The sequence below is a fragment of the Trachymyrmex cornetzi genome, unplaced genomic scaffold (genome assembly GCF_001594075.2).
Source record: "Trachymyrmex cornetzi isolate Tcor2-1 unplaced genomic scaffold, Tcor1.1 scaffold99, whole genome shotgun sequence".
NCBI lineage: Eukaryota > Metazoa > Arthropoda > Insecta > Hymenoptera > Formicidae > Trachymyrmex > Trachymyrmex cornetzi.
Window position 1 is genome coordinate 3,888,772 of NW_017300343.1, and position 24,525 is coordinate 3,913,296.

General features: G+C 32.6%; 1 protein-coding gene across 3 annotated transcripts in view; it reads right to left on the reverse strand.

The window, feature by feature from the left end:
- Positions 1 to 24,525, reverse strand: part of Syt7 (Synaptotagmin 7) — a 170,595-nt gene that overhangs the window by 97,386 nt on the left and 48,684 nt on the right. For all 3 annotated transcript variants that reach the window (XM_018521651.1, XM_018521652.1, XM_018521650.1), the window contains exon 3: positions 15,931 to 16,172. In XM_018521651.1, coding sequence (XP_018377153.1) covers positions 15,931 to 16,166 — 236 coding nt within the window. In that variant the 5' untranslated portion in view covers positions 16,167 to 16,172. The remainder of the gene's footprint in view (positions 1 to 15,930; positions 16,173 to 24,525) is intronic.

A 24,525-nucleotide genomic window follows, 5' to 3' on the forward strand; every position in this document is an offset into this window, starting at 1 on the left:
GTTTTAATTATTACCACAAACGTTTCTCTTTTGGAATAATATTATACATTATATATCAAAGTTATTTATTAGCATGTCCAAATCACAGATAAAGCTACCTAAAGGATTTTCTCAGTATTTAGAACCAGAAATGAATATTAAGCCGGCGGTCTACTTGATGACCGAAAATTGTGCTATTTATTTTATGTGCCGTAACGAATGACGGTCGTTATTTACTTCTTGAGGCTTTCCACGGATGTTTGTCGGACATTGCAAAGCGCGAACGAGCTTCTGCTAATCACGCTGCATGCACGATGCAGTACATAAACACGTCATACGAGGGACGAGCGATACATCACGCATATCGGTGTGCGGGATTCGGGGACGTGTACATCCTCCCTGTGCACCCTCTGCATCAACGAGTAACACCCCGTATCATTCGTGATTTACACCTTCTGTTTCCTGTAGCTAGTGCGAGCAGCGAACGCAACGACGGGCACCGAACTTAAATATCTCGATAGCGCGCTCGAGGCCCAATATCCACCGAAATATTATACGCTCCGTGTCCGTACTAAATCATCTCAATAAATCAAAGAGTCACGCACTAGAGAGTCCACGAATTATCGCACGCATTATCGAGTTATAATATCGAACTGAGCGTTCGATATTGTAGCTCTGTTATAATTAATGTTTTAAATATGGCAAGTCGCCTGTTGCCGTGTGCTTCACAGAAACACTCCTTTAAAAATGTTTTTTTTATTTCACCATTATTTGCGAGAATTGAATTCTTTACATATAATTGAATTTATCTTTAAATACATCTTAATTTTGTGTAATTTTAATTCTCAAAAACGATAATAGATGGTAAAAATATTTTGAAAAATTCAACACTTTCGAAAAATACACTTAAATACACTTTTGTAAAATGTCTTTGTGAAACCACAAAATTTTATTAAAGATACCTTTTTATATCTCTTTAAATTAATAATTTAAACTTGGAAACAAAAAATTCAATTTTCTCGAAAGATCAAAAGTAACGAGCGAATTAATAATTGTTCAATTGATAAAACGTGTGTATATTTAATGACATTAAGCGGACCGTTTTGGTTTAACCAAGCCCTTTCATCAATCACTAAATAATAATCAATTTGTAACATCCCTCAGTTAAACAAATTAGAAATAAATGAACAAGTTTTACAATTAAACCACGGTATCGTGGCAGCACGCAATATATATATAGCTTTAAATGTTTAATAATAAATCAAACATACAGGCATCATTAACAGTCTAAAGTCTTGTGACACATACTTTAAATTATTAATGACATTCGCAATGTTTAATCCTTACCGTACTAATATGGGTAACTAGTGACCGATCGATTCCTGTTCGTGCAAGTTTCTTTGAGTCTTTCGGTAATTATAAATTATACTACATTTTATTATTTTCCAAAATAAAGAGTCAATATTTATTCTAGAAAGTTGAAAGTATGTTGGTGAATTTTTAGAGATTTTTAAAATTATTTTGAAGAGGTGAGAAAAAACGAAGAGATTTAAAGTGACCCTTGATGGTATGGATGAGGCACCAAATTGTAGATGGTACGATAAGGGTTAATTTACTCAGAAGCTTAAAGCTGTACGTTGTACCACCGCGATACTATGGCCTAATTGTAAAATTTCTAATTTATTAACTTGGATGTTTCTAATTAATGTTAATGTTGTAATATATTTTACGGCTAATAAGGACTTTATTAAGCCGAAACATTCCGCTTAACGTCATTAAATATATAGATATGTTTTATTAATTTAACAATTATGTACATTGGCTCGTTACTTTATACTTTCGGTCTTTTTACTTTACTTTTCAAGAGAGTTTCTTATTAATTGTAAGAATATTTATAAAACAATATATACATGTCTTTTATTTGTACTATAAGATATTTAGAACTCATCAACATCGAGGAAAACACTTGTGTGTATTTCCTTGTAAGGGTTACTTGAATAGTAACACGTGGTACATATTCCCACGGAAAATAGTCCTCTATCTATCGCATTCGCATAAGACTTGATTGACGGGCGGTTAATGTGGTTAACCGTGCATCGTATACCCGTAGATAATCAAGAAAATCGGGATATACGACCGCGCAAAAGTGGCACGCTGTCGGCTCATATACGTCACGCGAGGACCGAGGTAATTTCATTAGCTTATGGTCACGGAATTCCAAGCGCGAAGGATATAACCACCACAACGTGAAAACAATGGAGAACTTCTCCCGCCCACTTGCTCGCCCTGTTCGCTGTTCCATCTATCAAAAGGAAACCACCTGAGTCTATCCTACATTTGAAAATTTTCTGGCCAGGTATAAAATCACGCCTCCGCCAAAGTTCGAAGTTAATACCGAAAAACGCAGCGACATTCACAAGGAGAATAAACGGAATTCGTATTTTTTTTTTATTAGAGTAAATTAATCAAACTATATTAGTAAACGTTAACTGACAAGAAGTAGGAGCTTTATCAATAAAAGCAACTTTATTGAAAAATTTTTTAAATTTTATTCTTCGAGTTTTTTATTTTAAATTAATTTAATATATACATAGAAAGAACGATTTTGCTGAAGTATCTAAAAATTTCACTAGATACAAATTTAAAAATAATTATGTTGGGCCATTCAAATAACTGTGTTGCTTTTGAACATAATGAATAATACTATAAAAAGTTTTGACATTTTAACAAGCACCTTGAGCGTCCTACACAATTATTTTGATGGTCCAACAAAATTATTTTCAAATCAATATTTAGTCAAATTTTTAATTCAGTAAAATCATCCTTTCTGTGTATAATATTGTTATTATGTGTATAATATTTTTATTATACATTCAAAATTATGAGTGTGACGTCAAAGTAATGTTTGTACTGCATGTACAAAGTTTAAAACATTAAATTCGTTTTACATGGCATTTATCCACACAGAAAAAACAATTTTGCTAAAGTATGTAAAAATTTAACTAATGTAAGTGCAGGTCTGAAAATATTCTTATTGGACGCTATTTGTAAAACGCTTTGATGATAATATTGTAAAAAGTCTTAACATTCCAACAACCAGTTTGAACATCCTACTTAATTATTTTAATGATTTAAATAAAATTTTTAGATTTATAAGCTAAATTTTTAGATATTTCAGCAAAACCCTTCTTTCCGTGTAGAATAGATTTTTCCGTGTAGAATAGATTTTTCTATATTTGTGTAAAAATTTACATAAACTTAAATTCGAACTAATGCTATCACACTCCAAAATCGCATATAAATTGGCAGAAAGCTTTCCTTTCCGAAAGTAGAAACGGAAATTTATACAATTGGATCTTCTCATCAATTATTCCCACGCACCTTTTGTGGCATTATTCCACGATAAAAGGTAAAACTGTGATCTCAATGTTCCAGCCTATTAAATTAATGATGCAATAACGAAGTCCGGATACATGGCACAAAACGATTCCAATTTAAAAACTCGCTGTAGGAGGAATATCACTCGCATTCGAGGAACTAAAGTAAATTTAGTCTATCGGGCGAGCCACGTAATCCAGCAGCAGCAGTTACGCTGTTGCCTCAGGAAGTTGGCAAACTATTTCCTATTCTTTTTACGCCGTTCAAAAGTGGGAAAAGGCAGGTGGAATTGGTTAGAGCTCAGACGAGTTCAGCAACTTTCTAGATATTTCAGATTTAGAAATGCAGGAACAGTACCTCATTGAAATGGAATACATAATTATATTACATAATTATTTCCGTTCTGGATTAGAACTAATTCTTTCGAGAGATTGATTTCTTTCAAATAATGTATATTCTTTTATGAATTTATTGTAAAAATATTTTTTTCTATTTTTCTTCCTTTCCTAATAATTTCTTTCTTGTCATTTCGTTGATCTACTTTCTATTTAAAAATTTCAATGAATTTTTGAGTTAAAAAAATGTATCACAATATTCATGCAGACTTTTGAAGCGATTTAATACAAAGCTAAACGCACATATTGATGTAACAAGACTACTGAAATCAAAAGCGTGTTCGCTTTATTGTTCGAAATTGCTTTTCTTTATGCACGGTCAACAGAATCGACGCAACATTAATCAATCAAAAAGCTTCAAAACATATGAAAGCGTTTTAAAACACTATCAAACATGTGTGTTGAATGAAAAAAACAAAAGCTTTTTAATGTACAGTGCTTGAAATACTATCAAGCACGTTACATCAAAAAGCAAAAACGCTTTGAAGTAATCAATAATGTAACGTCATAGGTTTCATTCAGTTCGGAAAACGGAAACGTTTTAAAGCACTGTAAAGTATATTTAACGTGTTGAAACATTCCTTCTTCCTTTGCAGAATATTCTATTCTGTGCTCACGAGTCACGATATACATAATCTTCCTGAAATGCTTCGTGTCAAACTTATGTTTCATTCTTCTTAAATTTAATACTGTATTTCCTTATCACCCGTTTTGCGGTTAATATAATAAATTACTTATCTTATTTTTTGTTTCAGTTTTATTTCAAAATGGTAAATGTTTTTTTGCTTTCAGTAAAAGTCTACTGTTACTGTTAAGCATCCTTCGTTTCAATTTCAAGCAAAAGTGTTTTTGTCTTTTGTCCCAGAAGAGTCATTTCTGTTGCCACTCCCTAAGCAAAACCTCCTTCCTTCGAAACCGAGTGAAATCGGTTTCGTGCTTGCTCCGCGCAAAGACTGATTTTCTTTAAGTATAAGAACGTACAAGATTTCGTAAAAAGTAATTGCAAAAACTAAATTGCAAAGAAATACTTTTCGGAAAATTGTTTTACTCTAATATCTTAAATAAGATTACTAAATAGAATTTATGCAGTCTAATTTAGTCCAATTATTCTCCAAAAGCTGACTTAAAGATTGGATCCGGAAGAGAAAAAAGAAAGTTTGATAGTTAAAAGCATAAAATTCTTTATTTATAAAATCTTAAAGATTCTTTTACATATCCTAGAATTGAAAAAAAAAAACGTATTTTCGTTCGAAACAGTAAAGTTTCCCTTAGCCTCGCTTAAAGCGGATATGATTATGCGGCAGTATTCCTCCTTATGTCGGAAATAAATCATTCCGATACTTCAGCTAGATGTGCCTTTACGATCTATCTCTAAGTACATCGTTGTAACTGCGATATTAAACGCACTCGGTAAATATCGCATTATGGCGAAAACGAATAATCGCCGTTACGAGTAAACAAAAAAGTAATATTTTTTATTTATATTTTTTTATTACGGCGGAGAATTCCCGCACGTTTCATTCCGGAGAGTATCTAGAACCTCGATAATAATCTATAAGTATACAGTAGATGTCTATGCTAACACTTGGCTTCTCTTACGTTGTCGTTTTTCTCCCCTTCATGTCCTTTGTCTCTCTTACTCTTTCTCTCCCTTTCTCTCACGCTTACATATCGATCGGCTAACAATAGGAATTCAACGGACAATCGGAAGGGGAAGAAAGGCAGAGAGAATAAGGGAAGAAAAGATAGTCGTAAACGATGAGGCACGAAAGACATGAAAGAGGAAAATGAAAGAAGATAGAGCACAAAAGTCAGACAGCCGTTATGAGAGATGTGCATTCGCCATAAATATTGAATAACTGAAAAAATTCATACGCGGCTTCAGTACAATGATACACTTACGGAAATTATTTTATGACGTCATACTCAGTACGTAAGCTATAACACGTATGAAAAATACATTCAGTTTAATGCATCAGTCCAACTCCGTAAATGCTCTATTAAATTTAACTAATGCTGCATCTTTTAATCTTTTTATATTAAGAGGCGAGAAGGCTTCTTTGGTGACGTAATAAATCGTTTGATGATTTTATTAAACTCAGTTTACTGCAAGGTGAAAACAAGTTTTACCGTAGATAATTGTAGTTACTTCAACGGAAAGGGTTCGACCGACCTAAGATGGTACTATTATCTTCTCCTTTCTTCAAGCAAAATGCATAAAGCGCGACGTGACGTAATAACAGTTGACTTTGATGAATAAGGCTGGACATTATAAGGTCGTTCGAACGTTAATCGATGTTAATTACTTTGTTACCTCTTATTAGAACGTTCGCCATTTCCCGCTGAGCGCAAGACGGTGTAATCGTGTCGATTAAAACGCGCTTAAATTAACCTCCCGCCGGGTCGTGCCAATTTATTCAACTTTATTCCGAAACAATTTATCGCCGCTGGTCTTTGATTAATATTGAAGCAACGTAATAAAAAGCCCTCACAAGTTTCTCTAAGACATTAATGTTTCAGATGATTAATGCTTGAATCATTTTCATCTTTTATCTAACTAATTTATTTTCTAACATAAGTAAGTATTGTTTTAATGATTCGTTTTGCATAAATGTGTGTTAAATGTATTTTTTAAATATATCCTTTTTATTCTTACAAAGAGATTTATTTAATGGAATTAATTCATGGAGATGCATTATATTGTGAATTTTGTCAGTTCATATTATTTGTTTGCATGGATACAATTTAAAATGTAATTTTTAATTAAATTTTATATAAAAATTAATAGAAAAACACGTTACTTCAATAAAAATTCATTTTTGTATTAAGCAAATTTCGATATTATTTTGGAAAGTTTAACCGTGTTAGGTTGAAAATTCATAAAACAATAAAAGTCCGGATAATTTAAGAAGATTTTAAAGAGAAATTTTATAAGAATTTTACGAGTTTCGTAAAATTTAAGCCAGCCAAGTTTATCCATATTTGATACAGCGAGAAGCTTTCTTCTCTCTCTCGGTACATTAAAATTCCAAGTGATACATAATAAATATATTCAGAATCGCTGATAAATAGTCTTAGTCATATATTTTTTGATATTACGTGCGTTATATTATACTGTTGAAAAAATTAAAAAAAGTTATTTATCTAGAAAATAACCTGTATACATAATAAATATAACTTATTCATGAGATTTGATACTCACGGTAACTTGTAATAAATAAATTGATATAAAAATAGAAGGTAATATTTATTCTCAAGGACCAAATAAAGCATAAATAATCAAATGCTTAACGAAGAAACCAATGACGCAAATGACATTATATATATATATAATATATAATGTATATATATATATATTTGTAATTAGGATACCGAGCTGTTGTACACGTTCACATCGGTTGCGCAGCTGCTTACAGGATCAATTTTACTGTCGCGAGTAACAGGATGACAATATGTATCATTTGCGAAACGTTGTAACCATCTCAGTATCTGAGTGCACAGCACATGGTGCATCGAAGCTTTTAAAACAACTAAATGCATGCAACGCAATTATTCAACATGAGAAGTAAAAAGTTTTATGAATCACTTTGTGTGATTCATAAAATTTCGTATCGATCAATAAATTTACGACAGTAAAAATTAGAATATTAAACTAAGCTTCATATTTTTTACAATTTTAGCTTTATTTCAAGCTCAAATTTGCTTAAACAATTATTATTATTTTAAGTTATATCCGTTATTAGAAATCTATCATAAAAAATATGTATAGGTATATAATTATCATGCTGTCTCAATGATCTCTATTGAAATTGATTTCATATTTTAATCTAATAAAATGTTATTAAAAACATTAGCAATTAATATTGTAAGAATTTTTTAAGTCAAAATCTCTGTAACATTTTTTAAATACCAAAGTTCTGCTATGAGTAAAAATTTTCCTAGAATACTCTGTGGAAGAATATAAAAGAGATGAAGACGAGGAAAGTAGAATGACCACATGCTTGGTCAGCCAGGCGCAATCTTTCTTTGGGAGTCCACATAATTTAGTATCCTGAAGTGAAAGCACCAAAGTTCTTTACGAGAAACACAAACTACAAGACTTTCGTACAGTGTTATGTGGTGTGATATAATCCAAGCAGAAACTTGGTCGCTACATCTTCATAATGTCATTCACATACATCAAATTTTAACCAAAAGTGCATCATTTGCACTGTTGGAAACATCCGCGAAAACGTGAATCCACAAATACGTGAAAATAGAGTGTGAGGAATTTTAACTTTTAAACATTTAAAATATTCAACATTAGTCGCGACAAAGCTAACTGAAAAATTAGGAGAAATAAATTATAATTAATTTAATTCTAAATTTGTCTCTGCAATCCAGAGTTTATAGTACCGTTAAATATACGAAACAAAGTAGCGACTATTTTTTTAGCGTCAACAGTTTATATATTCTACACTGCCTGAATCTCGTAACTTGAGCTACTCTTCTTAATTCTTCTGTTTACATATCTACGTTGTGTTGAAAATTTCCATTAGTAGATTGTAACTTCAAAATAACATCTAATATTTTTATTAAGACAATTCGATGTTGTTCTAAAAAGGAAATTTCAAACATTCACATCGATCATGCAAACACAGCATACACTTTTTAATAAAAGATGTAACATACTTATATCTTATATAGTCAAACTAAAAATTTGATGAAAGAAAAAGAAAAAGAAAGAGATCAATTTTCTGTCATAAATACATTTTTGTCATTTTCTTAATTCTTATTAATTTTTAGTTATTTTCTCAAAAACATACAAATTTGTGGAAGAACTGTTTGAAATTTTACATGAACGTAAAACTTGTAGTTAGGATGACATTTGCAAGAATAATATAATTAATTTACAGCTTCCAGTTTTTAATAAAGATTGTCTATCTAAATAATTTCCGATATTGATTAACACTCTAAATATAATGTTCAAGATTTTCCAACATATATATTATACTCCTGCCCTATACATATGAACCATTTTATATCTCTTTATGGATGTGCAAGACATAAATGATAAAACAATAACGCATTATAAAAGGAGAAATAATAGCTCTGCTCTCTTCATTATGATTTCAAATAATACTTTTTTATAATTTTTCATTATTCTTACCCTGTTCTTTTTATGATAATTAAAGAGAAAATTAAATTATTTCCTATGAGCTATATACTAATCGCGATATATGCAATTTACAATAAGATTTTCAGAAGACGATTAATCCAGATAGAAATTAAGGTTATATTAATTATTAAGATTAGTTCCGTTAAGACGATAATAATCTTATAAATGAAGTGTGTGGAATAATGATTTTAGTTAAGAAGATAAGTATTTTGGAAAATGTGGGTAATAGTATTATAATGTTTGCCTGTGCTCAAAGTTAAAATTATTTATAGCAAAAATCAAATAACTTACTTTTGCAAGTAACGGATTAAAATAAATTGTATTAAAATGCATCAAAATTCTGTCATCCATATATGTTTTTCGCTCTTCTTTAAAAGCATGATATTTCTGGCAAATATTTGAAAAGATATAGTAAACAGCGAAAAATTATTCATATAAGATATTCGAGATACCTCCACAGTTCCAATTTCTGCCCCTAGCTTTTCGCTAACCGTATAAATTTTATTTTTATTCGTATTTGATTCGAGCTTTTGTCAGTGCTTCCTAAATAGAATTTATTGTCATATCATAATTACCGGATCGTGTAATTGGACAATTATGTATCCCGAAAAAACACGGCCATTAACGCTTTTTTAATGTAGATTTAAAGTGCACGCGATATGCTAATTAAGCACCAAATAAGAAATAATTTGATAAAAATGCGAGATTTATTACGAGCTAAGAATGTCGTGTGTGTCTTATAGACATTTTCGCTCGTATGTTCGACAATATGAAAATGCCCTGATGCTTTAAAATACTTTCACGTGGTTTGAATTTGTCTTTTGTGTAGATATTGGTATTTATTCGGATTCAACACGATTCGCACACGCTTCCTGATTAAACGCTAAGCAAACTAATAAGATTAAATTCTCGCATGATTTATTTTGAATAAATTCGTAAATAACAGACAATATGTATATATATAGTTCGTAAAAAGTATAGCTGAATCATTAACATTCAGAAAATTGAATAGAAAATTTCTAAGAACATATTTTTAAGGATTTAAGCTACATAAAAAAAATCATAGTATAATAACTCTTTCATGATGCACGTATTTTCGTCATCTTAGTTTGAGTGGCACATGAGTTATTTATATTACGCAGCCATATTTTGACAATACTAAAACAATATGTTCAAAAAATTTTGAGGAAATTTAAACATATAATTTAAATTATCTAGACAATTATTAAATTTGCCAAAGAAATTAAATATTTTACATATTTTATTACAATTAAATATTTTATATTAATAATTATTTTAACAGAAATAATAAAAGATATTATATATTTAAAAATTTATAATTTCATAATGTGTGTGTGTATAATAAAAAAAACTTGTTGAAGCATATTTTAGACTTAAAACTTTTAAAGATAAATACACAAAATAGTTGCCTTAATACAAGTAATATAATAAGAAATATTTGCGTATATATATGTATACTATAGAAGCTTCAAAGAAGCTATCAAATAAGTTTCTTCTTAAAGTCCATTTGCAAGTTTGTTTCTCTGTTGCTTGAAAAGTAATTGAAACTTCATATCCCCGTTCTCCATTTACATAACAGTCGGTTTAAAATTTTAGGAAAAGGAGTTATTTCATTTATTAAAGTAATTTTCTAAAAATTTAAAAAAATTTAGGACAGCATAGATATGAATAACTCATATGTTTTAAGAATTAATTAGCAGACGTCTAGTCCGTACCATTAAAGTGCAAAGAATCGAATTAATGTAGAAAACGATCTAAAATTTATCTACGAGTTTGTAAATTAATTTCAGCAACCGAATTACACGATCGTTAAATCTGCCTGCAAGGCCCAATTGTATCGACGTAAACGTCAATGCGTTGCCAGCTTGTAACTTTCCTTTACAAGGTCTTTACAAAATTACCGTTTTCCCCGGGCTAAAAGATGACTATACAAGACAACGACGTCACAAAGTGCTTTAACGGTCGTCACAAACACAGCTTAACCGCAAACCACCAAAGCGAGTTGCAGGCCTATTTCGGAGGAGATGGACGAGTATCCGAGATTAATTCGAATACGACTACGGCCTCGTGTGTACATGCACAACACGTCACGTACAACTACACACGTTTCATCGCTTATACGTTACGAAAAACTTAACGGAAAAAAGTAAAGAAAGAAAATACACGGCAGATTTGCCTGATAGAGCTTCGTCGGTCTTCTCTTGAAGCAGACTTGTTTTCCAGAATTTTCTATTCAACGCGCCACTGAATTACCCAGCATTCGGCCTCTCGCTGAAAGAACTCTGCTCGATTTGCGGATGCATCGTTGACGTTTCCATTTTCGTGAATAGCGAACGCGTTCGCAGTTCCCGACGAAATCCCTCTTGTGGTTTAGCACTACGGTCGCGCTTGGAATCGATTCTTATTCACGCTCGCGCTACCAATCGTGCTGATCTGTTCGCCGATAGAAAATTTCGTAAATCCCTGTCGAAGGTTTCAAAGAATACTTTTGAAAATCGACAAGCGAATTCAAAACGGCGGCGCACCAATTTGGATGAAACAGCGGAGGTGATAATTCAGTGACGCGCACAAGTTTTCAGGTTCCTCCGGGAGAACTATGGTACTAACGATCATAACAGCCCAAACTACGCCGAAATACTAATGCGCTGCTATTCGCACTGTACAAATAAATCACCGTGTTCTCCTGATTTCCCTGCAGTCGAGGTGTCGCACGAGTGCCGAGTTGCATAACACGTCACCGTTCGTATTTTCCATTCATGAATATGGAGAATTAAAAGAACACGTGGGATTACGCGAAAACTCTGTTAATTTACTACATATTTCTGAATTAGTCGCTAAATTGTAATTGCTTCTTTTTCTTGTATCAAAGAAGGAGAAATGTGTAACACGCGACGTCATTCATACAAATTCACGCAGCGTCTCCGTCGTGTTGTGATCTCGCTGTTACAGAATACTCTGTAAAATGAAATTCAGAAATAAAAATATCGCTTCACAAAAGGGAAGTAAAATATTTGTTGCTCGTACTTACAGAAGTTGAGTAAATGATTAAATTTGAGAATGATTTTTGCTTTTTGATCAGCTATACCGTTATTCCCCTCGAGCTATTCATACGACGCGTTTTGTTCCATCGCGATTTATATTGGAAAGCACGAGAATAAACGTCACAACGCATTTCTAAAACGTGCATACACTCGGGGCCACAATCTCGACAGCCATTGAAAATTGTATATTGCTACATCCATTGTTTTTACCTTCTGTCGTGGAAAATTCCGCAGTTACTCGCTTCCCGGACCAAATCGCATGCAAATTTCTTGATAATCGAATCGCCAATACGATTAGAATGGATTACTGTCTCTCTATTTCCACGTTTAATACTCTCTCATTGATATTTGGCATAAAACCGAATATGTATGCAGATTGCGACAATTTTATGATTTTTTGTAAATATATACAGCTTTTCTCGTGAAAATATAGATATTCGACGCGTTTACAGCACTGATGTAAAAGAGCATGCCTCCCCCCCTCCCTCTCTCTCTCTCTCCGTACAAGAAAAACAAACCAGTAGAAAAAAAAAATGTTTTTCGTTTTCTCCTGCATTTCCATTTCCATATGTAAAGCGGTAAAAATTTAAAACGATTATTTATTTTATAAGTTTATTATTGAGATATGTGTAAGTGATAGAAGAAATAAAGTTTCATCGCTATTTTGTTGTGAGATAACTGGTTAAAAATGTTTTAATACACCGTTGAAAAATGTCGGTCATTTCTGTGGATATCGAGATATTCATTGAACAGTTTTTTGTTCGTTTGAAAATCGGAGAATAGCTTATCGCGGACGTTATTCAGTGCAATACTATACAGAAGAATGGAAAGTCTGTACTTGTCAATCATACGGTTACGCAAACATTTGACAATATCACACGTATCTTATATCTAACGGAGAAAAATATAAATAGAGAAACATCAGTTGAAGTAGTTCATGAAAAGCACGTTACGTGAATGGTTCGCAAACGATTGTTCTAGCTCCTTCATATAAACGTCGAGAGGGGCCCAGTTCTATTTAAAGAGTTCAGCCAAATGCCCATCAAGGGATGGAATTACAAAGGACTGTCAATCTACAATAGAGGGATGGACTTGCGCAAGTAAAAGCTTTCGAGCAAATATTATAATATTTAAATTTCTTAATATCTCTAATTGATAGCTGATCGTTGAAAAATAAACCGTGAAATTAATGAAATTTACATTATAACCGAATTTCAATAGAACTATTATATCCTTTTGAATCTCTTAAAAATTATTTAAGAAGAAAATATTGTTAAAATGTTAGAGTTGGTAAATTTATTAGTGTCTCTATAGTTCGTACAGTTACGTTTATATCGTATTATATAATTTTTGAACTGGATGTTTAGAAGTAAACATAATTTTGTGACAATATTGAATTCAATATCAACTTGGCATTGGTCGAGCAATTAAAAATTCTAAGCTAATATTTAAGCCTTAATATGGATCATTCGTGTTCTGAGCATTTTTTTCTTTGAAATACTAGGAACACCTAGCACTAAATAATCTCTATCCTTTCCTTCATGTTTAATTTACGATTTTATAAACACTTTCTAAAAACGTTAAAATGTATGAAAGAATCATTTAATAATTGTTATATACTCGTAAAAGTAATAAAAATTAATCCGGAACACGAATAATTCATCATGAGTAGTAAAGGAAATAAATCATCGTGTGTATTAAAGATTAAATTTTTTAATATCTTCAACAGACAGTAGCGTGTACGTCCCCAAAAAAATGAACCACAAGATTAATGACATCGTAATAAAAATGTCAACAAAACTATCGCTCTTTCTTGGATATTATCAACTATCTAAAACTGCGTATATTTAAATAACTACATCAAAAACATGTTATATAAGAGAAAAGCATAATCATCATGTACGCAGTGAATGTCGAAAACATGTGCCAATCTTGATGCACAGTTTCGAGGAATTATTTGCATGAAACTCATTTAATGCCGTCTATTTTGATACATGTGTACATTTTAATGTAAGTGCGTGCGTGCACGTGTGTGACATAATCCTTCAAAATATTTTTGTATAAATTACGTAGCATATAAAAATTATAAACAGAAATTATAAAAGAAGTTATAACAAAATTATAACAGAATTCTATCTTGATTTCTGACACGAATTGTAGATCATCTAAGTGGAGCTTTAAATTTAAAAGTTTTCAGGATTTGATTAAAATTCATTTTAAACGATTTATATTGTAGAATTCAAAATCTATTATAATTTTATATGATAAAAAATTAAAAGAATCAAAATGCAATATAAAATGTATATTAAAATGTAGACTCATATTCTTAAATGCATATAAAATTACAAATAGCCTGAAATCTAGTTCTACGAATCTTAGATCGTCTAAAACGGTCTTACAAAATATAATCTAATATCAGTAAATTTGATCAATTCAAGAATATATTTGTGCGATTAACAGAATAGATTTGTGTAATTAAAAATCTTTGAGCAAACGTCAATATTTAAATTTCTTAATTACTTCAACAGATATAGTCCGCTATTAAAAATAAAGCACAGAGTTAAGTGTATTAACTGTATAATACGAACGTCAACAAAATTGTGGTACTAAATAATTAACTTCCCTAAAAGTAAAACGTTCTCTAAAATGTCAAACAATTTTGCCAAAAATGTGTATATTTTACACAGTTCACAGATTATAAAAGACAAGATCATAATTACAATGTGCTGTTTAATAGCGAGTTTCAAACGTATGCTTTATCTCGACACATACATAATTCGTAAAGTTACGTAATAATCAGAAATTCACAGAATCAAATAATGTTTCAAAGCGAACGTTATCTGATAATAGTGCCAAGTTTCGCTTTAGCTTTGCCATACTAATGCCCAGTTGCATCAATGTCACTTTGACTTTAAGCGAGACTTAAGACTCTATCTGTTTTAAAGCCAAAAAGAGATAGAGACAGAAAGAGTTTTAAGCCTCACTTAAAACCAAAGTAACATTGGTACAATCGAGCCTAAGCGGTATACGTAAGGAATGACCTCTTGATTACTCGGCTAGAGATGATAATGAACGACCCGTAATGAATGATCCTCGTTACGAATGTCGAGTATCGTTCGGCGATATAAACGATAATGTTCGTCAATAACGTTCTGCTGGTACAACCATTTTGCAGGTTTCCGTTATTCAGGCTCGAGAAACGGAAGATTTCTCACAGCAAAATTCTATCGTCGATAACGCTTTTACCGGTAAAACGAACTTACCGACGGACAATTCCGCTGTTGATACTCAAACGGGTCTGACCGTCTGACTAATATTTGGTTGTACTACTATGTAGAATTGCCGTTCGTTGCTCAGACAATAATGAAGCGATCTACAAGCTTCGCGCGTAGAAAACATTTGACGATAAATCACGCACTCGATTGTGCGAGGGAATAAACACGAAATTGTCTTCAATAGCATCGTAACTGCTACGTCGCTATAAAATATTATTTCATCTTCGCTTAATGAAACGAATGTCACAATGAAGGTAATAGAATGAATGACGTTCTTAGTTATTCGTAAGAAGAGCTCAAGATTAATGATACTCTTTGTCAAATATATTGTGGTATCTTCAAGTAATTCAGAACAACGTCAACAGCGACAAACTTGCGAGCAAGTAAAAATAACAAACGCATAACGATTGCAATTTGTTTACTTTTCGTTAAAGTCAACGTAAAATATATTCATTTATTCTTACGTAAACTTTGAAATATTGTATCGCCACTAGTGACTGCAGTATATAAAAGAAAAGAATAAATAAAGATAAAAAATATAAAAGATGTCTGTTTATATATCATTAGAGTATTCAAAATTTCCCTGAAAGAATATATTTTTATGGAAAATTGACTAAATTCAGAGGTGGATTGTGACATTAACTGCTCAATTATTATTATAAAAAAGAAAAATTCGCACTTACCCAAGAGCCTTCGTGCTGATTAGAGGTGTCTTCAGATTCAGAAAACCATTTTTCTTAGTAGATTGTTGTTGGCTCGAGCCGTCGCCATTATCGTTTTGGTCCTCGAGATCGTCGTCCCGTTGCTTGGACTTCCTGGCGCGTAGATAGAGCCACATTGCTAATGCGAGTCCTACTAGAATTGCGAGAGCACCGACTGTTCCGAAAACTGCTGTCAGTATGACGTCACGGCGTTCCATGCCCACCTGGAATGCATAAGCGCAAATCGATTGAGAGACGGACACATTTACATCATTCGTGTCTGTATCATTCCCTTCGTTTGTATCACTCCCTTGAGGCACGAAAGGTAACCTAATAGATCGAAATAAACGATTAAGGCCCAGTTCTACAACTCACGGTTAACTCTTAACCGAGGTTCAATTTATTCCTTATCTCTTTACAATTCTAGAACTGGGCCTAAGTCTCGTAACTCACGCTCAAGACGCGAAACAATCTGTCGTCTTTTTACGGTCGTTGCTGTAAATTTCGTGAATAAAAAGTAACGAGATGTTACCACGTTTGTACGCGACGTACAAGAGACAGGAGCATTATCAACCTTATAAAAAGAAACGACGCTGTAAACTCAACGAACATAAAGACGCGGGATTTTTTTTTCGAAAAAAAGAAAGAAAGAGAGAAAGAAAGAAAGTGTCTTAAGGATGTCTTCTTGTGACAACGAGAGTATGTCTTTCGTTTCAATGACAAAACCCGGCATAGCCGAGCACGTCCGAAAAATTCATTTGCAGACTTCGCACGTAGTGGTGCTACGAGTCCGCTGCAGCCAAGGCGAGCCCGGTCAATACGGAGTACAACCTTAACAACGGAACTATACATGCAGTCCCTCAGACTCAATAGTCGAAGGAGGTATCGCGTTAGACGTTACGCCCATGAACCCAAACCGTCCTGTCATTCCATGCACGAATGAGATTCAGCCTTAGCAATTTGTGGTATCTACACGTGCACGCGCGCAAACTATTTCGGCTAAACCTCGGCCGTGGCGTAGATAGGCCACGTACGAGATAAAAGGACTCACATATGTTTCGATCGAAAGATACCCGATTGATTGGGGCACTCCTGAATGCCACTATCTTGATCTGTACATTATGGCATGTCGGGTTTTATGTCAATACGCCAATGCAAAAATGATAAAATGTCAATGTCTCACGCTTTCAAATTATTCGCTCGTCATTAGATTAGTTTCTATCAAGTGTATCATATTTAAATGTGAATACAGAAAGGATACGAGTTCATTTTTATTCAAAAATAAGCTTTTCTTCTTATTGATCTAAAATACGCTTTGAATGCAAATAGGCTACTTGTTCCAAGCTTCTAAGCACCTAAAGTAGACGTTGAAAATGGGTGGGAAAAGAATGCATTGCCCTTTTATTTAAATATCCAATTCTTTATTGTTTTCAAGCAAAATTATAATGTAATTTCAAAAATTTTGTATTATGTTTTGGAATTTTGTTCAATACAAAGTGATCTCTTATATCTCTCAGAAATATTAGTTTACCATAAATTTGATATTTTTGAAAATAAAATAAGTATCTGTAGCATACTATAAAATTACTTTCTTTTGTTAACATTGAGTATAGAAAGAATATAAGTGAAAAATTTTAAATTTAATACATTGAGAAAATATTCTGATTGAAAACAGATAAATAAGAAGATTCTGATCATATCAATCAAATTTCTGGTTATCTCAGCTAAAATTATAATGAATTCAACCAAAAAATTCTGATTGTGTTTATTTTCAAGCACAGAACTGCTATTAATGGAGCCAGACTCTTTTTTTTCAATGTAAATAATCACTTTAGAAATCAGAAATGTCAAAAATATTGAATGTTATTAAATTCCCAAAAGTAATTTTATCAGTTTTTTCAATGAAACTAAAACAGTTTTTTATTAACACTAAAAAATTTGACAAGGAAGACTCACATATCCTTTTTATACTCACTAATTTATATCTTTGAAAAAAAGTATAAAAGTAAAAGTATAAAGCAAAAAAATTAATTTTATCTTTTACACATTTCAACAAAAGTATCAGAAAATCTCAGAAAATGCACTGTTATAAATTTAAGTAATTTAGAAAATTACAAACCAGTTAGTTTGATTGCTTTATAATTCTAATGTTATAACGAAAGTTCTCTTATTAAGTGCATACTTTTGAAATCTATAATAAATTACTCTAAGCATACTAATAATCTTCTCGTTTTATACACGATAAAAATAACCTTAATAATGTGCGTAAATTTTCTCCTCTAATCCAAAATGAATGATCACTCTTCTCTAAGGTGGTTTCATCACTCTTAGAATTAAATACCATTTTATATTCAAGAGATGTGTTCGTCCCTTTACACGGTATAATCAAAATATAGCCTCGGTTCTCGTTAGTAGATACGCCATAAATTAGTTTCGCTTTATCTCTTTAAGCGGATGACATGAATACAAAAAAGTACAAAGCGTTCTAGAAGAAAGCTTCGAGATGTCGCTGTTAATTATTGAAGCGCTCTGAATGGGAAATGTTACTGTATCGATTTGATTCTGTAAAATTTGAAATAGTATCTGCAATTTTCCCGACAACATAATTACGTACAAAATTATTGTATAGTTAGAAACTCAATGTCTTCTCTCAAGACACTGTCTCGCTCGTGTTTCACGTGTCCATAATTTATACACATTATGTCCAACGATAGGATAGAAACCATGGCTTAAAACGAACAACTCCTATATCTCAAGAATGTGGCATGCTATGGCCCTCTATGTAATGTATGCTTTTTAAGTTACGTTAACGTGCTACTAAACGTATGACGAGCATTCTCGATTTTCTATATAAACCCTCAGGGTCGATCAAATACGTTTCACCCCCAGAAACTATGATGAAATATGTGATCAATGTCTTTTCCACATGATACATTATACATCATCATATTTACATAATATAAATATAAATTCATATAAATTAAGCTCTACTCCTTACAAAAATATTGACAAATGTTGAATACGGACGGGGAAAAGGTATGCGATGATAATGCAATACAGCACTACCTCATTAACGTTCAAGTCGTGTTTCAGTAGCAAATCCGACGAAGCCGCATCGCGGAATGAAAAGCAGTTCACTCGCAGAAGAGGTACTATTTAAACCCGTTACATCACGCATCCCATCGAAATGCGATTATCGGTCGATAAAACGATCAGTTGCGAACGCGGAAAATACAGTACAATCATGCGTGACTAATCAACGATGGCTTTTAGGCAATTTTAAATGCGCACAGTACACACAATTGACATTTTCGTCCGTTAAAAGCTGATGAATTACGCAGGACGTCCTGCGGCTGATGCGGCAATTGTACCGCAACGATATAAGTTAGTATTATGTTATATATGGTCATATATTATAAGTTCTTGATTATTCTAGCATAAAAAAAACTTTTATAAATTTAAAACTTTTTAAAATTTATTTCTTTACGATAACTTCGGAAGTAATAAAAATGCATCTACAATATGGAATAATTTTAGATTTTAGATATTTCCACAAATTCTTGATTTTTTTTTAATAGGAAAAAAGTGGATCCACATATAATAGATAGAATTTCATTTTCTTGATATAAAAAAAGATGTAAATAACAGCATGAAAAACTTCACGCGTAGTGAAAAGTTATATAGAATAAAATGTCCACTTGAATTGAACAAAGAGAATTATACATATTAAATGTGTGAATGCAAAGGATTAAGCACACGACACATCTCGTTTTATTATTGAAAATTACACTACCGCAGATCACGATAAATGCTGTAACATGGTTTACATATTGAAAATTGTATTACGCCATGTAAAAAGATAAAAATCGCATGGCTTTATACGTTAAGGATTTATTCATACAGATTGTAAAGAGACTGAAATGTAGAAACCATCCATAATCAATGTCAGAAACTTCGTGTATTAAAGTATACACTAAAGACTGTTTGATCAAAGAAAGATGATATTACGTTCTGGAGAACTTATTACATATGTATTACGTTTCATAATAATTCTTAATGCTCGAGTATAACATCACAAAGCGCCTTATAAATGCTTTCAATTTCATGTAATGGAAAAAGTTTTCGTTGTACTTTAAATATCATTACAATATAAACTCATCCAAAAATAAACTTTTATCATAAGTTAATTATTTATTTTCGATTAAAATATCTTTATGAGATAGAAAAGAAGTTTCTTTCTTGTTTTGTAAGTTCAGATTAATAAGAAAAGTGAGCGAAAATGTCGGTATAATAGTTTCCAGCAGATAAAAAGCTTTTAAAATGTAAAGTTTTAATGAATCAAATTTAAAAAATGTAAAAGATGCAAGTTTTATCATTCATATATATTTATAAATAAAACACATCGGTTTAACGTTGATATTTGAGCTGTATAAGACGGATTAAAAATAAATTTTCAATAAGAAGTATTTTAGCATCATTATGTAGATAAAACTTTCAATAATAATAAATAAAGTAACGGGTAAAATAATAATCGATTAAAAAATGTTATTTAAAAAATGTATGATGTCTCTCGTTTGTAAATATATTTATTTAATGGAAGAGGTCCATTAAGCCAAACGTTATGAAGCACTATAATGCCACCGTTTCATTACGTTACGTCAATTACTGCATAATTAAATGAACTTTGCTTGTGCAAATGTATTACTTACAAGTTTGCGAGCACGGACTGCTGGATCGACTGCTCTAGGAGGGCCATTGAAATTTGGATCCAGCTCCGAGAAGTATTGACCCGCAAGTCCCATGTACACCATGTTTCCCTTCTTTGTGATATTAGAAACTGCTTTTTGTTAACGAAAGTCTCACCTATATTAATAAGCCTTTTGAAGCTTTATAACTGAAGAGCATTCTGTCAAAGCTCCATCTTATAACTAATTTATGCAGAACGAGATCGGAGTTACATCCCAGGAGCATACATAAAGTACAATATTTAATGAGAGAAGCGGATATATAATCCTTTGATACAACCCACACATAATTTGAAAATTTAAACACAAGAAAAGGTATTACAAGATATAACCAGTGCGTGTTATAAGCCAGATGGAATTACCTTTCTCTTAGTTTAATAAATTTTTCAGACAGTTCGAGAACTTTAACAAGTGTTTCATCTTTCCTGATGGTATTCCCGTCTGGCTGTCACCCCAGGTACATAAGATTACTCACAACTTTCCTTGATACGCCACTGGGTCACTTTTCTAACTTTTATATACAACGAATAAATAATTCCGCTCGAGATGATAATGTTATAAAATGTAATTTATAATTCTTTCTTGGAACAAAATAACATCTCGCAAAAATTTTAAAAGACAAATTATTCACTTGCACGTCTTGAAATGACGTTAGAAATGATGGATGATAACTCCGAGCCGTAGTCTATATATAAGATCAGGAAAACCAGGAGTGTCACAATATAGACAAATATTGCATTGTTGCGGAACTACCTTCCGTTGTTGGAAAAGTAATACGGTTAGTTGGCAGATCGACAAAAGTTTCATGCCCATCAGTTACAACGATGTCGTAACTCTCGAAAATTTAGTGTATTTCAAAACTTTAAAATCCTATACCACGTATCAATACCAATATCCTTGACAACTTGGAGAACGTAGGATACAGAAAGAATATCAAAAGTAATACGCAAAAAATATCGTGTTTACTCGTTAAGTTTGGAAGATGAGCGTCGAGGGCTTCCGAGAATTTCTTAAAGTTAAATGAGATCGTTAAAATTAATCTTCGCGGTGGTTACGTCGTTGAGCATCAATTTAAGCTTCATTTAATACGAGATACTTGCTGCTTTGCGAAAATATCATAAGTTCTTTGATATACCAAAAATAACTTTGCAAAAATTGTTATCTCTTCTCAGTTTTAGTTTGCTCTTAATTAATAAAAATTTACTATTGTATACTTTAATGTATTTTTTCATAATAGACCATTTGCGCAGATTAAGGTTACGTGATTGATTAATAGAAGCCTGATCGATTCGTTAGTGTACGGTTTCATCAATTATGATTAACGCAAATTACGCAACAAAATTACTTTCTTGGTAATATAAAGTAAACGAGATATCATAATAATAAGTCTTGGCGACGTTCGCACGAAGACTGTAATTTTGAATGCGAAAGCAATTAGATGTCCCTAATAAGCCGTCAAGTTAAGGTATAATAATCACCGAAACGAAAATAAATCACTGGCAAAAATAGATAAGATGTAGCGCAAGCGAGATTTTCTTCACTTAAATCATTCCAGCACAATTCCTGAAATTCCATCCACGAATAAGGGTAAGTTAAGATTCAATTCTAATTAAAGTTCCACCGCAAAGATTACGGTCTTCGGATTATCTCTCGAGCCGATAATTGCTCTCGTAAATATTAGTATTTACTTAAAACGTGTTTAAGTAAATACTGCTTTTAATATTCTTCGCTTTAAAAAAAAAGTGTTGTAGTAAAACTTATATTATAAAACGATTACAAAACTAAGCAAAAATAGTGTGCTCGCATGTATTTTATGTATGATATGTCATAGATTTGCAGATTTAACCGCTAATGTGTGCATACAATTAAATTTTAATTAATTCAAATAATTTAATGTTTAACAAATTAACATTTATGAGAACAAATATTAACGTTATACTAATTCTGTTATAATCATTTCTTGTAATAATTGCCACAACAGCAATTAATTAAAAGTTTCATTTATTATTTATAAAAGCACTTTTAATATTATGCAAAACTATTGTAAAAATGCAAGGGGTTATAAAAATTGTAATAATAATATTGACAAAAGCTATTTTTTAAAACAATTATCGTTTGATAATTAAATTTAATATTGTATTTTATGTGGTTTAAGGCAATATGAGAATGGAAAACCCAACAAATATTTATTATTATAAATACAATATTATGAAATATTCCGAGAAAGGTGCGAGCAATAACAAGTAGTAATTTCCTCACTGTATATCGGATACCACTTCGAATTATTACTGGAATTTTACAGGCAAAAGTGGTATGAGATAAACTCTTTTCAAAAAATATCTTTGTAACGTTGAAAATAAATAAGCATAATTTTGAATGTGCAAAATTTTAGTATCGAAGTGTGTTTGGAAAATGATACCGCAATTTCTCATAATCTTGGTACAGGTTGATAAATATATCTTAAACACACATTATGCACGGAGCTATATGAGGTTACAAAGTTATTGGAAAATAAAGGTTACGCAGTATATTCTTTGAAAAATGACGTACACATGGAGTTATTGTACAACGGGTTTACGTAGTACATTCTTTGAAGATTGACATAGTTTCAATTTTTTCTTAAATCTCAAAGAAAACCGTATTTTAAAAAAATACTTATAAGTCACGACATTAAAAAGTAATCCCTGGAAAAAGGCGGAATATTGCATATAATTCTGTCTGCTATACAGTGATTTTTTTCTACCGAAATTTTTTTTACAGAACATATATCCTCAATAATTTTAAATAAAAAAAAACACATACACATCAATTCATCATTTTAACAAGAAAAAAGGAATTACGAAATTTCTAACGTAAATTTCCATAAAACATCTCGAAATAAACACCTCAAGGAAAGAATAATTTTAATGGTGATAAAACTCCAACACCTTGCTTTCTCAGCATCTCCGTTTCCGCGGATGGAAAAGGAGTGCAGAAATGTGCATCTGACAATGAGAGCAATCATTCGCTCGGGCGCGCTCGACATTCATTTCGCCAAATTTTCCTACGATCTGCCTTCCCGTTGCGGTTTCTGGCATTTCGCCAAGAAAAAAATACGGAGCTATGGCGAGGCAATTAAGACACACGCCGCTGAAAGGAACGTGGAACACCCGTTTCGCGCCAAGCGCATGTTCGTCTTTTCGGAGAAAAACCGAGCGGAGCCCTCAATCGGAACGGAAGTCGCGACGACGGCGCGCGAGTTCAATGACGTAATTAATCCGTTCGCTTCACTTCCGGTACGGTCGTAGGGCGTTCGCCGGGTGGAGACGAGCGAGTCGCGCCGACGTGTGTATCGAACTATCAATTGCTCCTTGTGTGGCCGAACCACACAATTCGGATAATAACCCACAACACGATTGTAAGTGCGTATCGCTCGCTCATCTCATTCGCTCGCGCATACACAGGCAGGCAGACAGACGACACGCAGCACGTACGCACGCATGCACGCGAATTCAAACCTGCGCGACGTGTATACACGTATGTGCGCGCGCCGTCGACGATGGGGCGGAAAAACGTCACGGGAGCGACCTGTATATCTTCACCGCCGCACCGAGCAGAAAAACGCGTACTCTGGAAGCGAACGAGAAACGCAAACGCCGCCGGGCACTTATCGCGCACCCCCTGCTACTACGATAGATGCGACGGGTGAGAAAAAGCCTCGGGGTCAAACGCGGTTCGCGCCGTCGCTGCTGCCACCTTAAAGACAACAAACACGCATAACGTTCTCCAACCCTCTCCCACCCCTTTTCTACGCTCTCTCTCTCTCTCTCTCTCTCTCTCTCTCTCTCTCTCT